At 51.0% G+C, this 13,313-nt stretch overlaps 1 protein-coding gene across 1 annotated transcript in view; it reads left to right on the plus strand.

The window, feature by feature from the left end:
- GRIK3 (glutamate ionotropic receptor kainate type subunit 3) overlaps positions 1-12,114 on the plus strand; it is a 92,586-nt gene extending 80,472 nt beyond the window's left edge. Inside the window, exons 12-16 of the mRNA XM_068418045.1 lie at positions 629-747; positions 3,293-3,510; positions 10,303-10,525; positions 10,754-11,004; positions 11,920-12,114. Coding sequence (XP_068274146.1) covers positions 629-747; positions 3,293-3,510; positions 10,303-10,525; positions 10,754-11,004; positions 11,920-12,114 — 1,006 coding nt within the window. The remainder of the gene's footprint in view (positions 1-628; positions 748-3,292; positions 3,511-10,302; positions 10,526-10,753; positions 11,005-11,919) is intronic.
- Positions 12,115-13,313: the final 1,199 nt, after the last annotated feature.

The raw sequence follows: 13,313 nt of genomic DNA on the forward strand, positions 1-13,313 counted from the left end.
GCAATTATACCAATTATGTTTTTAATTTAATCTCTGCAAAATTTGGGACTCTTAGAAAACATAAATAAACAGCTCTAAAAATATTAGCATCTCTCCTGTTGAGCATCCTCCCCAGATCCTGGCTAAAAGAGCTACATTCACGGTGGTGCTTGCCTACCAACCCTAGGCAGGATTTGCAGAGAGATGATCACATAAAATTCCCTCAGTCCTGCCCAAGAACTACGGGGCTGTCCATAGAAATATGCCCCCACAGGGAATAAGTGTTCTCCCACCACCTGCAACGGGGCCGAGCACCGCAGCAGTCCACAGCAAACCCACACCGATTTCCATGTCGTGCTGGTGCCCTGACCGTGCAGGATTCCTGCTTGTCAGGTATCTCAGAAGGACCTGGCTTCCCCGGGTTCCTGGCTGTCGGCAGTGCGGGACACGGGGCTTACAGCCGTGCGGGTCACTTCTGAAAACCTTGGCTGAATTGGTCTTTGTCTTCACCAAGCTACATGACCAAAGGGGCCAGCAGGTCCTGCACAGCAGCACGAGATGTATTAAGGCTCTTTTTATCTTGTTCCTTCAGGGCCTTGTCATGCCACATCCCGACTAACGAGCTCTCCCTTTCCATGTGCCGCCGTAGGTTCAGCCCATACGAGTGGTACGACGCTCATCCCTGCAACCCCGGATCAGACATCGTGGAGAATAACTTCACCCTGTTGAACAGCTTCTGGTTTGGGATGGGAGCGCTGATGCAGCAAGGTACGGCGGCCCTCCCGCGCCCGCACACCCTCCCGCCGGTTCTCCAGCACGGGCCTTTTGTCGGGGCTTTTTAAGTTTAAGATTTATTTTGCTTGCGACAGGAACAAGATAAACCACGGGAACAGGCACAGAAGTGCTCGTCAGCACCGGCTCCCTGCTGAAAGGTGGTGAGGTGTGGGAGAGGGGAGGCAGCTCCTCCCTGGCACCGCCTGGGACCCGCGGTGCTGGGCAGTGCCCGGCGCCAGCCGCTCCCGATGGGGACGTGCCGTACGGTCCCGCGGGGTCGAGGGAGCCGCTCCGGGGAGCCTCTGGCTGGGGCCATGGCCAGCAAAGGGCTCAGGAGACAACAACCTCACCAGGGCCAAGCCCTGGCTGGGCACCCCAGGAAAAGGCTCAGGGTTTCCATGCCAAGCCAGCCATCCGATTTCTTCAGTGTCACGGGAGGCCGGAGCTTTTCAGTCTGTCTGGTTTTTTGTGTGAGGTTTTCTTGGCACCTGCCTCTATTTGTACGTTCCGCCTTCCGCGGGTCAAAGCCCCCGTCCCAACAGCTCACCCCGCAGCTCCGGGGACAGGCTCACCTCTTGCCCCACGAGCTGCAGCTGGCTGCCGGCATACACGTGCCGCAGCATAACATTAATTACTATTAACGAAGCATGCACGCGCTGGCAGGTGTCAGAAGGAGCAGCTCCCCAGCCTGCCGTCTGGAAGCACACAGCTCAGTGATGGAGCAGTGGCGTGTTCGCTCGTGTCCTGCTGCTGGCGTGCACAGAGGAGCGTCCCACCCACCCACCCCCCGAGGAGGAACGCTGCCTTCGTCTCCCTCAGCTGTTTAATTCACCAAGCTCAGCACCATCCCACAGATTCTGTAAATTCCTATTTCTCTTAATTCAAGCAAATTGTTCAATTTCAGGACCTCTGTCCTGACTCGCTCTGTTTTAAACCAACTCCTACAGAAGGTGGAGCATGTTGCCCCCTGGCCTGTCTCCACTTTCATCCTCATCTGGTCATTCTGCACATTGTGAGAGGGCCCAAAGCTCCCAGGGCAAAGGCTGCCGTGGCAAAGAGGATGGCGAGGGGCTCCTCCAGGCAGCTCTGCCTGGCAGCCGCTATGCACGAGACTGAACGTCTTCAGCATGACTGGTGTAAGATATCACAGTGACAGGGGCCTTAGGAACGGGCTGCGGGTGGGATTACATTCATGTGTATGGCTGGAATGAATAGAGTAAATCCGTTAGGAAGACAGCAGAGGGGGAGCTCACAGCAGCTCTGAATAAGGAACAAAATTCAGCTGTGATCTAATTGCAGAAAATCCAGGAATAGAAATAAGTGGGAAATGTCAAACATCTGTCACACTTTAATTTACCGTGTATCAGTAGTCATACCCAGAGAGCAAAAGAACCGCAGCACGGCTTGGCGGCACACACAGCGCGGCTGCCCGTGCCCCTCCTGCTGCAGCGTGGCACAGAGACTGTGCCCAGACCTCGCCTGCCCCACGGACAGGGACAGCTCCCAGCAGGGGGGTTTAGCAGGATGAATCGCCCTCTTATCAGATGCTGATAAATGAAAAGAGCTGTATTCTTTTTAACTCTATTCTGCATCTAAGAAGAAAAATATTTCAAAGCTAGACTGATGTCACACTGTCCAGTGCATCAAAGGGCAGGAGATGGAATGGGAAAGAAGCAGGATCTTGAGAAGAGCCGAAGCAGCCCTCGCTATCCAAAGGCTCCTCTGCGTCCTGCTGCCTCCTCGCTGCTCTCAGACAGGAGAGAAGCTACACTCCGTGCTAGCTTTGATGCCACACTGCTTAAAATTGCTTTGCAAAGCCCAATCTTCGTTGTAAATTCCAGGCTGGATACATCCTCTGAACGCAGTTGTTTCAAACCCAAAGCTCTTTCCTGGCTTTAAAAGGCATCTTGGGCAATTACAAAAATAGCACAACCCATTTAGTCCTTCATGTCTGCTCAACAGAAGTCATTCCAGACCTGTTACACCTTTTATGCTGTAACATCTGCTTCCCTACTCCTAACTGGTATTCAAAGTACTGGACCCTGATAGTTCCTTTCTCTCGCTGTTTGATATTTTTTTTTTAAAACCTTGTGTATTTGAACACCCTCCCTAGAGTGAGTCCTTTGAACAGTAATCCATACAAAGGCAAAGCACTTCTAAAATGGCAGAACAAAACACTCATAAAAGTTCATAAATGGCTTGCTATTTAAGTCTCATAAAAGCAGCCTAGTTAATTACTTCAGTTTGAATGTTTCCTGTAAATTGTGCACTGTACCCAAGGTCAGCAATAAAGGGGAGGGGTTTTCTGCAAATGCTACCAAAACCCCACTGATTTCCTTGCATGAAGATGTCTGGATAATTTGTCTCAAAACCAGCTGGCTTTCATTGCATAGCTGTTACAGCTCTGACAGTGAAACCTAATCCTTCATACAGATATGTGTGTTTGTGTGTGTATAATGTACGTGTGTATATACAAAACGAGTCGTTCTCTCTCTTTGTTTCCCCTTCCCTCCTCCTCCTTCCCCATCTCCCATCCCAGGCTCTGAGCTGATGCCCAAAGCACTGTCTACACGGATCATTGGTGGCATATGGTGGTTCTTCACCCTAATTATCATCTCGTCCTACACGGCCAACCTTGCCGCCTTCCTGACGGTGGAGAGGATGGAATCCCCCATCGACTCGGCAGATGACTTGGCAAAGCAGACAAAAATAGAGTACGGAGCAGTGAAGGATGGAGCTACTATGACCTTCTTCAAGGTGAGACCAGGCAAAGGCTTTCTACCTTCCAGGCAGAGATGCAACGGGAGTGAGAACAAAGACCCAAAGACAAAAAGCCTCCTAAGCCACCACTGCTTCTCCTTATCAGCAGGTTGTTTCAGTCTCACATCCTTGTCAAGACTTGGACAGTTTAGCTTACCCAGATTCACACCATGGCCCAATCCCCCTCTCCTCATTGCTAATTGAAGTCACAATTACAAAATTATATTGGTATTACAGCTTCGGAGACACCCTAAAACGAAGCACACATTACGCACAACAGGACAGGTGTATCTTGTATTAAAGCCCTACAGAAAATCTTACATTCCCTCAAGTATCTTCCCTGTTTCCACCCCTCGCCCATGGCAGCTCCTTCCTTGTCTCTGCAAGAGCAGCTCCCAGAGCCCTCGAGGCTGACCCAGCCAGCCTGCAGGGACTGGGAACAAATGAAACCTAAAGCTGCACAGATGTTGCAAAGTGCCCTCCCCGACCTGTATTTTTTTACAGCTGGAATTTCTTTCTTGTCCTTCAGGTATTTACATTAATGTAGTCAAGTTTTATTAACCTCTGAAACCCAGTACAAGGGAACCCCACCAATGCATCAGAATCAAATTATGTTAATTCCTCCTCTTTAAAGCATAATTAATTTCAGAAGTTAGCCAACGCTGCAGAGGAGGGTGCTAAGAGCATTCATATTGCATTATTGCCTCAAAAATGGAAAGAAACCGAGAGACTTAAACAGGCCTCTAAAAGCACAGCTGGCCTGTGAAAACACACTTTCAAAAAAAGAGTGAGAGAGAATAAAGGAATAGAAGTGAGGGGTGATCAATCTAAGGAATGATCACCCTGGCTTGGAGAAGAATTTAAATTCAATGATGAACTCAAAAAGCCGCCGCTCCCGGCAAGGTTTGGAGCTGCCCGTGCAGGAGGTGCGGGCCCCGGCAGCACCGGCCAGAGCCCGGCGAAGGCTCCTTCCCCCTCCGGTCACCCTAATTCAGAAGGAAATGTATGGGTCGAAGTGTCACAAGCACAGTTCATGCTTTAAAAGCGGGTTGTGCCTGGAATACTGCAATCATTTGAATAGGCACAGTGCAAAGGCAGCCAGACTAGGCTGCCAGCAGCTTAATTGCCAAGACTCATTAAAGGAAGCCAATGTGCTGAATTTCAACAACAAGGAAGAGCAGCATTCTTCTGCAGCTTTGCCTGGCTATGACTTGGTTAAGGAGCCACTAAACTTTCCAAATCTCTGTGCCTACTTTGACAGGCAGCACCACAGATTGGTAAAGAAACAGGAAGTGTTTGGTTTGGTTTGATCTTTAATTAATTCTGGGAAATTAAATATTGCACAGAATAGCAGGCTGCTGCTGGTTAGTTTGCTTTCCGCAGTGGAGCTGGTGCCTGCAGGTTTGCCTTTGGCACGGTCAGATGCGTTGCGTTACCTTCCAAAGCAATACAGACCTAGAATAGCTACCAGGAAAAGACAGACACTGCCATGTGGTAACTACTCTTTCCCAATAAGAGTTTTATACGGGAATAAAAGGAAACTGTCTTTTTTAAAAATCATCAAGGACACGGTATATTTATTGTTTCATATCATTATCCATCAGAATCATTCTTCAGGCTTCTAACAGGCATCTGGCAGGGTTTATTGAGGCAGTGTGCCTTCCTTTTTCTTTTTTATTATTGTTGTTGTTTGGAGATGAATTCTCAGGGCTGTCCCTTCTGAGAAGCATTTCGATTACTGGAGCGGTGAGAGTGCTCCCGCGGGATGCTGTGTTCGCTTGTCCTTCGTGTACAGAGAAACACAGGAGAGCCAGAACTTCTCCCACCCCTCACCAAGGTCTTTTACCAGGAGAGAGGCAGCTGCTGTGTGGCTGCTGCTCCTGAAAAGCTCCTGGAGATCCATGGCCGAGCACTCCTGCGCTTTGCTGAACGGGCTGTCATGGCTGGGACAACAGGCTGATGGCCGCATCCGCACCGGGATCCCCACTCTGTGGGTTACCCACTGGGACGGAGCCCAAATTGCTGCCTTGCTCCTGGTATGGGTGTCCCCAAAGTCATCCCGCTCACATGAGGAACCCACTCCCGCGCCCCTCCAGGTTAAAGCAGCTGCAGCCACATACACCGACCCCCCAAGCCGCGGCCTGGGCCCTGCGGCCCTCTGCGACTGCTGGCTCTGGCCATCATTGGCCTTTGCTGAACGTTGCCTGGGCCTGTGGCCCTCCCGGCACCGGGAAGGTCTGACAAAGCGGGATCTAGGGCCGCAGGAGGAGAGCACGATGCCGGAGCTGAGCTCAGGGGGCGATGGGGAACGGGAGGAGGAGGAAGGCAGAGGCCTTGCACACCCTTCCCCAGTACAGGTCCCAAAGCACTAACCAGTTTTCTGCCCGTGGTCAGGCTGACCAAGGGTTCATGCAGAGCTCACCCAAGTTACTGCAGAATGTCCCTGTTGAACCAAGCCAAAACATCTCTGGGACAGACCCACAGCGCGTGGCCTTGCTCGCACAAGGGTTTTTGGCTGTGCAGCTGAACCAGCTACGGCAAACGGGGAGCAGAACGCAGAGCTTCACCAACCGCACCGGCAGACTTCGACTTAATGAAAAGAACTTTTGAGAAGCTATTTATTCCCTGGCAATGCAGATCGAGTTACAGGAATAAACACAGATCAATTAATTTAGGAACAGCATCTAGCGTTCGTTATAAATCATGCCAGAAACCCTTCGTATCTTGCAAAGGATGCTGTCTCTCTCTGAACAAATGCTGGGTTTAATGTGCAGTTTGGAGTGCACGTGTGAGAGCGTGTCTATGTGTGTACACATATATTCACTTGTACAGAAATGTTAAATCCTCAAGAGTAAGTATCTTCAGTTGGTGAAAATCAATTTATTTTTTTCAAACAGGCTGGAATTGAAAATCTTAAGCCTGAAAGTTACTTTCTTGCCAATTGCACTGATAAAAAAGCATATACGTCTTGGCAAGACGCCTTGTAGTGGCTCCTCTAAGCTATTCCATTAATTTATTTGGGTGACTGGTCTTGAAGCACTGGTTATTAAAGGTGGCTTCTGAGCTGTGACTCTGAAGAATGAATGTAGAGGCGTTCTCAGTGCCGTTGCAACTGCTGCATTCAGAGGGGCTGGTGCTCAGCTTTCCATACGTGCATCTCATTTAGCAGTAACGCAGGGTTTATTAAGATGCAGAGGATAGCAGACCAGGTTTTGATGTTAATTATCCCAACCAAAACGAGGAGAAGCTCCACTCACATGAATTGGTGGGAGAGGTGTAAGTGGGAGAGAGACACAAGCCCCTGGTGTGAACCATGGCTGCAGCGACCAGCAGCGTTAAACTACCGCTGTTGTTTACCAGCAACAACCTCCGTCATTCCTAGTGTTCCGGAGCTCCCAACTCTGGAATTTCTGTACCAGGAAGAAGTCAGTGTCAGGCCATTTATCTTAATGCTTCAGAGCAACCAAGCAGTTCCTTTTCATCTGCCTTTGGCAGCAAAAGCAAAGTCATCATTGAGGGGGACCTGGGGACCCTGCAGAGGAGGCAGGGGCACAGTGGGATCTCTCTGCCTGCCACCAACTCACATTTATTTTATGCAGCCCATAAAACCAACTGGTGATTCCACAGAGAAGGAATTTGCACCTAGCCACAGCACAGCGAGTATCAGTTCAAAGCAGTAACTAACTTAAAGTAAATTACTTAAGCTGTAAAATCAGAGGTCCAGCAAAACAAAATCTACACACTCTCCCCCCCAAAAAGTCCAGCAAAATAAATGCAGCTTATGTGCATTCCTTACTGACTGTTAAATTACTGCTGAGAGGTTTCTGCTTATTTGAATGGCATGTTCTCAGGTGACGTCGCCCAAATTCTCATAAACAAGCGCCCAACTTTGCAGCACGGCTGAAATATTCTGAGAGGAGGAAAGGGAGGGGGGAACAACTTCTCCCCTAATTGGAAAAAATGTGTAGTGGTCGAAGCTCTCCAGAATGAGGTGTGAGCTGAAGCACTGTACGCTCCTCACCGGGGCTGCTCCTGCAATTTTGATTGATGACTGCTCTCACGATGACTGACAATCGCTTCTAAATTGGACTTTTAACAAATAGCCAGGTCTATCAAGCTGCTGGTGCTGTGCTGAGAATTCCAGTTGGTGAATATTCCCTTGGAAAAGGAGCGTTCTTATCTCAGGTTAGCCCAGTTAAAGAATCTAATAGGAAATAAATTCCCAGTGAGGAGGTGGCAGGTTTCAGACTATGGGATAGCCCGAGATCGCCTTGACCAGAGATGCGTGTTGACCTGCCCTCCCTGGCAGAGCCACCATGGCCTCACCCTTGGGGAAGATGAGGCCATTGCAGCCAGCAGCGCGTCCCTGCGGGGAGACAGCCCTTCTCTGTCACCGGGCCGAGCACGCGGCGACAGGCGGCTCTGGCCTCACCGCGAGCCCTCGCCTCGGCTGCCCCGGCTAGGGAAGGTGCTGCTGCCCAGCCCGGTGCCCCCAGCCCGGTGCCCCCCACCCAGGACGCCCGAGGGGGCTCAAAGCAGCACAGACGGAGCAGAGGGAGCTGGGCTCCTCCTGCCATTTCAAACCACAATTAGGTCCTTTCAGCTGGTCAGAAGCGGTGATTTAAGAAGAGAAGAGAAGTGTTTTTTCTCTTCCAGGGAGCCCTGTCTCATGCAATTTAAGTTGCCTGAAGAGCTACAATACCTCATGCAAGTCCTATTAGCTTCACTAAATGCAGCCTATTGATTTTTTGCCAGTTTATTTTGCTCTATGCTTTAAACTGGGAGAACACTGATGTTGTTTAAGAGCTCTGTGTCAACACCCAAGGAGCTTTAAATGCAGAAAGAGAAGGAGAGAAAGGGAGAGTCAGTGAACCCCGAGGCCTCTGATGTGAACTATATAAATGTTAAACAAGTCGTTATCAGCAAGCCAAGTATGCTATTCATTTCAATTACCCATTGTAATGCACAGATATTTAATAATCCTTTTGGAGACTACATTTCTTGCTGCTCTTTGAGGTTTGATAGATGCCACAAATCTACCTTACAGGCACTGGCCCAGATTTTCAAGTGAGGGAGATTATCCTGCCTCTTGAATGAGGTTTGCTCTGGCACATCCACTGCTGCACGTTCATCAAGTGGATTATAACGAGCACGAGCTTTAACTGAGAAGAAATGAGTCCCTGGTTATTTCTGTCAGGAGAATGAGCCCACAGGGTTACAGACAGAGGAACAGCCTTTGTCACTGTGCTGTGCTAACCAACTTCGGGGCGCTAAGTTATGTGCCAACTTTTGTTAAATATGCTGATAAAAAGGAGGTGGACAGGCAGTCTGAAATACAAAGCATCATGAGGGACTTTTTTCTTAGCTGATCTATAGTGTGTTTATGAGACAAGCCTATGCTGGTGTGTTTTGGGTGATACTGAAAAACTGAGGGGGAGATGTGATAGCAGCAGTTGGGATGGGCTGGGGCTCCATCTCCCACCGTCTTAGGAAAGGACAGAGTCCTGAAACGGAGATAAACGACAGCTAAAGCAGAAAGTGCAGCTTCTGCCGCAGCAGCTCCTCGGGCAGCTGCAGGTGAGCAGGCACCTTGTTCACGGCAAAGCACAAAGACTTATCAGCCCCTCCAACTTATCAGCCAGCTTCAGGCCTTGCTGAGCAGTGCTGTGGAGGAGGGGGTTTGGCTGACTAAGCTGCCTCTTATAAAATAAGGCGGCAAAAAGACATCTAGGAAAACCAAGACATTAGGCAGAAGAGAAGAATGGCACATAAAGGAGCAGGCAGCAGCACGAACACAAGCCTCAACATCCAAGTGCTTCTCCAGAGCTCAAGTGGATGTACAGAGCGGGGCTGAGAGGAGCATTCACCCCCGGGAACGCAGCGGCCAGCGAAGGGGGCACTGCCAGAGAAAGCTGACCTGCCCTTCCCGGGAGCCTTCCCAGGCTAAGGCCCGTTATGGCTTTTGTGACAACCTACTCAGAGACAGTTCAGAAGGTGGTCACAGATAAATGGTGTATTTCAAACGTTACGGCAAGACACAAAATAACCCTATTTCTTCTCACCCAACACATTTTCTAGAAGAAGAAAAAGACATTCACATGAACGGTAAGCTAGAAAACATTCCTCCTTTTTTAACAGAATGCCTGCTGATAGTGAAAGAATATCCATGTTTATTTTTAGGCATACGACAATCATCTTGAATATTGCTATGCCTCGATTTATGGGGATACGTTAAATTTGTTTGGCAGTTGCCCATATCTCAGAGGAGACATTTCCTTGCGATGCTTGAGGAAAGACAAAAATATAATAGAGTGCGTGCATAAGAGAAAAATATGCCCTCTGAAATGTTCTCTGTCTTCTCTCATTGTGCAGAAACGTTACAGGATAGACAAAATTCTGGTTAGGAAACTAATCCATTTAAACAGATATGCTGATAGCCTGTCACACTAGCAAGTTCCGCAGGGCATCACGGCAGGGCCTCGCGGTACCTCACTGACGCGAGGGAACGGTTCAGTTCCACCTACACGATAAGGTCTCTGGAGCAGCGACTCTTTCTGCTGAGCCCCTGCACAATGTGTGCTGGAACCTTCATCTCTCGTTACGGCAACGTGAAGCCAAACAGTGTTGGGCAGTGAAAGTAGAGAGATATTTAAGACAAGGTCAAAGTGGTAATAGTTCCATTATGTGATCGGTTCTCAAACTGGTATTGTCATTGACTGTAAAGACACAAGGTTTCAGCAAATAGAAGACTAATTCTTATTTTGGGGGTGGGGGGTATCGTTCTTCCAGAAATCCAAAATTTCCACATTTGAAAAAATGTGGGCTTTCATGAGCAGCAAACCCACAGCACTTGTTAAAAACAACGAGGAAGGAATCCAGCGAACCCTCACAGCCGATTACGCCCTGCTGATGGAGTCAACCACCATCGAGTACATCACCCAGAGGAACTGCAACCTGACCCAGATCGGGGGGCTCATCGATTCCAAAGGCTACGGGATCGGCACTCCCATGGGTAGGTGACAGCGGTGGGGTTTCTGGAGGCGGCCCCGGAGGGGGGCTGGTTACCACAAATGGGATTAAGGTAGTCCACTCCCAACAGCAGATTTCCAAGTACCAAAGCCTACGCTGTCTGCCTGTTGAAGAGCAGTCTGAACAGCCCTGCTCAGCGCAGACACGTTCCCTATTTCGTGTGATTTTTGTCCGACTTTCCCTCTGTGTGAATGGTGTTCCCCCTCCCCAGGGTCACCGTACAGGGACAAGATCACCATCGCCATCCTCCAGCTCCAGGAGGAGGACAAGCTCCACGTCATGAAGGAGAAGTGGTGGCGAGGGAACGGCTGCCCTGAGGATGAGAACAAGGAGGCCAGTGCTCTGGGCATCCAAAACATCGGGGGGATTTTCATCGTTCTGGCAGCGGGCTTGGTGCTGTCCGTCTTCGTGGCCATGGTGGAGTTCATCTACAAGCTGCGCAAAACGGCGGAGCGTGAGCAGGTACCGATTCCCTCAGTCTCCCCACAGCCCAAGGGCTGCAATGCAGCACCCCCAAAATGCCCTTCCCTAAGGCTCGGTGCTTCTGTCCTGCTCCGACAGCCTCAGGTCAGGGGGCAAATCACATCTACTCCGATCAGGGTCATCTGCTGCTGCAGTAACTAGACTAGTAAACATTTTTAGGGTAATTTTGAGCAAGCCGACCCATCAGTCATGAAAATACAGACAGAGGTCCCTGGGAGGGACCTTTCTGAGCCGTTATATCCACTCACCACTACCACATGCAATCGTGTTGCATATTCCAGGCGTAATGTAGACACACACGAAGTCTCCATCTCTCCTCCCCACTCCTGTCCAAAGAGCCTCAAGGAACTGGTCAGGCTCCACCACAAAGCCTCATCCTATTTGATGGGCTTTTCACAACACTTACACAAACGGCCCATCCCACCCGCCGTGGCTGGTTAGCGCTCATGAAACCAGGGGACTGGTCACGGTACAGTCAGTGGAAAGTGCATTTGCGTGCATGACCAGGAACCAGGGAGAGCTGCCCATGGGATGGACTAGGTAGGTGAAGGAGCAGTGCCCACGAGCAAGCCCAGCAGGATTCCACAGCCCTCTGGTTCCCAGCACATAAATCAACCAGGCCCCAGCAGGGACCACACAGAACACCAGCACTCCATCAGCCGCCGGCAGCTCGGCCCTTCGGCAGGATTTAGCTGCCTAAGGTACAATCCTTGCCAAAGGAGAGAGGAGTCAACCAGACGCCCATGCATCACTGAAGTCCCTCTAAGCCCAGCTGATGCCTTAAGCGCAGCCTAAACCTCTGCAGAGCCTAGTTTCAGCATCCTCCTGCTCACAGAGGGGTTAGCAGAACATTTTGCCAGGAATAACGGTGCTTTTTGTCCCTGCTCTCCCCAGCGCTCCTTCTGCAGCGCCATGGCCGACGAGATCCGGCTGTCGCTCACCTGCCAGCGACGGGTCAAACACAAGCCCCAGCCACCCGTCATGGTGAAGACGGACGCCGTGATCAACATGCACACGTTCAACGACCGCCGGCTGCCAGGGAAGGACAACTTGACCTGCAACACTGGACTGACACCTGTGTTTCCCTAGGGAATGGGAACGGGGGGGTGGGAGGGAAGGAACTGCAGCAGACAAGGCTGGATACACTCTGAACTAGGGAAGAAAGGATTAAAAAACAAGAAAAAAAAAACAGGAAAAAAAAAAGCCTGGTTTGGTTCATTTCAAGAACAAGGCCTTTACAACACAGCTGCATCGATCACCGGCACAGAAGCAAGAACTTCAAAGCGTGGACTGTAACATGGGTCTTGGGGCTTTTGTTTTGGTTTTGTTATTTTTCGTTCCTTTTTTTTAACGCTCAGATCCTACAGGCCTCATGGAGTCCAAACCCGCTACCACCCAGGAGTCTGATGTTTACATACTGAAAACACACAGAGGCGAAACAGAATTGAGCCAACCTGACCCTCGGCGGGTAAGGAGGAGGCCCCGAGCCAGGCTGCTTTAGCACGGCAATAACCAGGAACGCTCTGTGGGCTGCGGCGTGTGCAGCCGTCTGTGCGAGCGTCTCTCCCACGCTGACACACGTAGCACACCTAGGATACGTTGTCCGGGAAAGGGATCTGTGACACACTGCGATGGTCAAGGCTGTGCCTCCTCTCGGAGCAGCTCCCGGTGCCCCTCACATCACGGCCGTGCTGGCCGCGGGCACCCGCAGCTGCGAGCCCACACCAGGGTGCGGTGGGAGACGGCACCACACGCGTTCATCAGCAGATCCAAGACAGCTGACTACGCAGGGGCGAGTAAGCCTGAACGGAGCCGAACTCCTGGCCAGGGATGGGACAGCGCGGCGTGCACGGGAGCCGCTGCCATCTCCGAGTGACACCACCCACACGGCCCGTGCCAAACGCCACCCGCGCCCGGGGTGACACCGTGATCTCCAGCTCCTCAGCTCCTTCGCTCTTTCTGCAAAGCTCGGTCTCTCCTGCAAAGCAGCCCAGAAAGCGGCCACATCCACAGGCCTCGGCAGCGGCAGAGCTGTTCCCAGAGCCGAACGGTACCAATTCCCACAAAATCCAGCAGCGCGGAACTGCAGCTGCGCTGCGCTCGCACTCACACCCGGAGAGGACTGTACGTCTGGTCTAGGACCAAACGCTCTCCATGGCATCAGACGGGAAAGACAAAGTCTCAGCGCGCCGGGCGAGGGCTGGCCTGGGACGAGCAGCACTGTGGGAGCCAAGCCTGACACCCCTCTTGCTCTGCCCGGTGAAACGCAGCCCCCCCCAGGCAGCATC

The sequence above is a fragment of the Nyctibius grandis genome, chromosome 24 (assembly GCF_013368605.1).
Source record: "Nyctibius grandis isolate bNycGra1 chromosome 24, bNycGra1.pri, whole genome shotgun sequence".
Taxonomy (NCBI): Eukaryota; Metazoa; Chordata; class Aves; order Nyctibiiformes; family Nyctibiidae; genus Nyctibius; species Nyctibius grandis.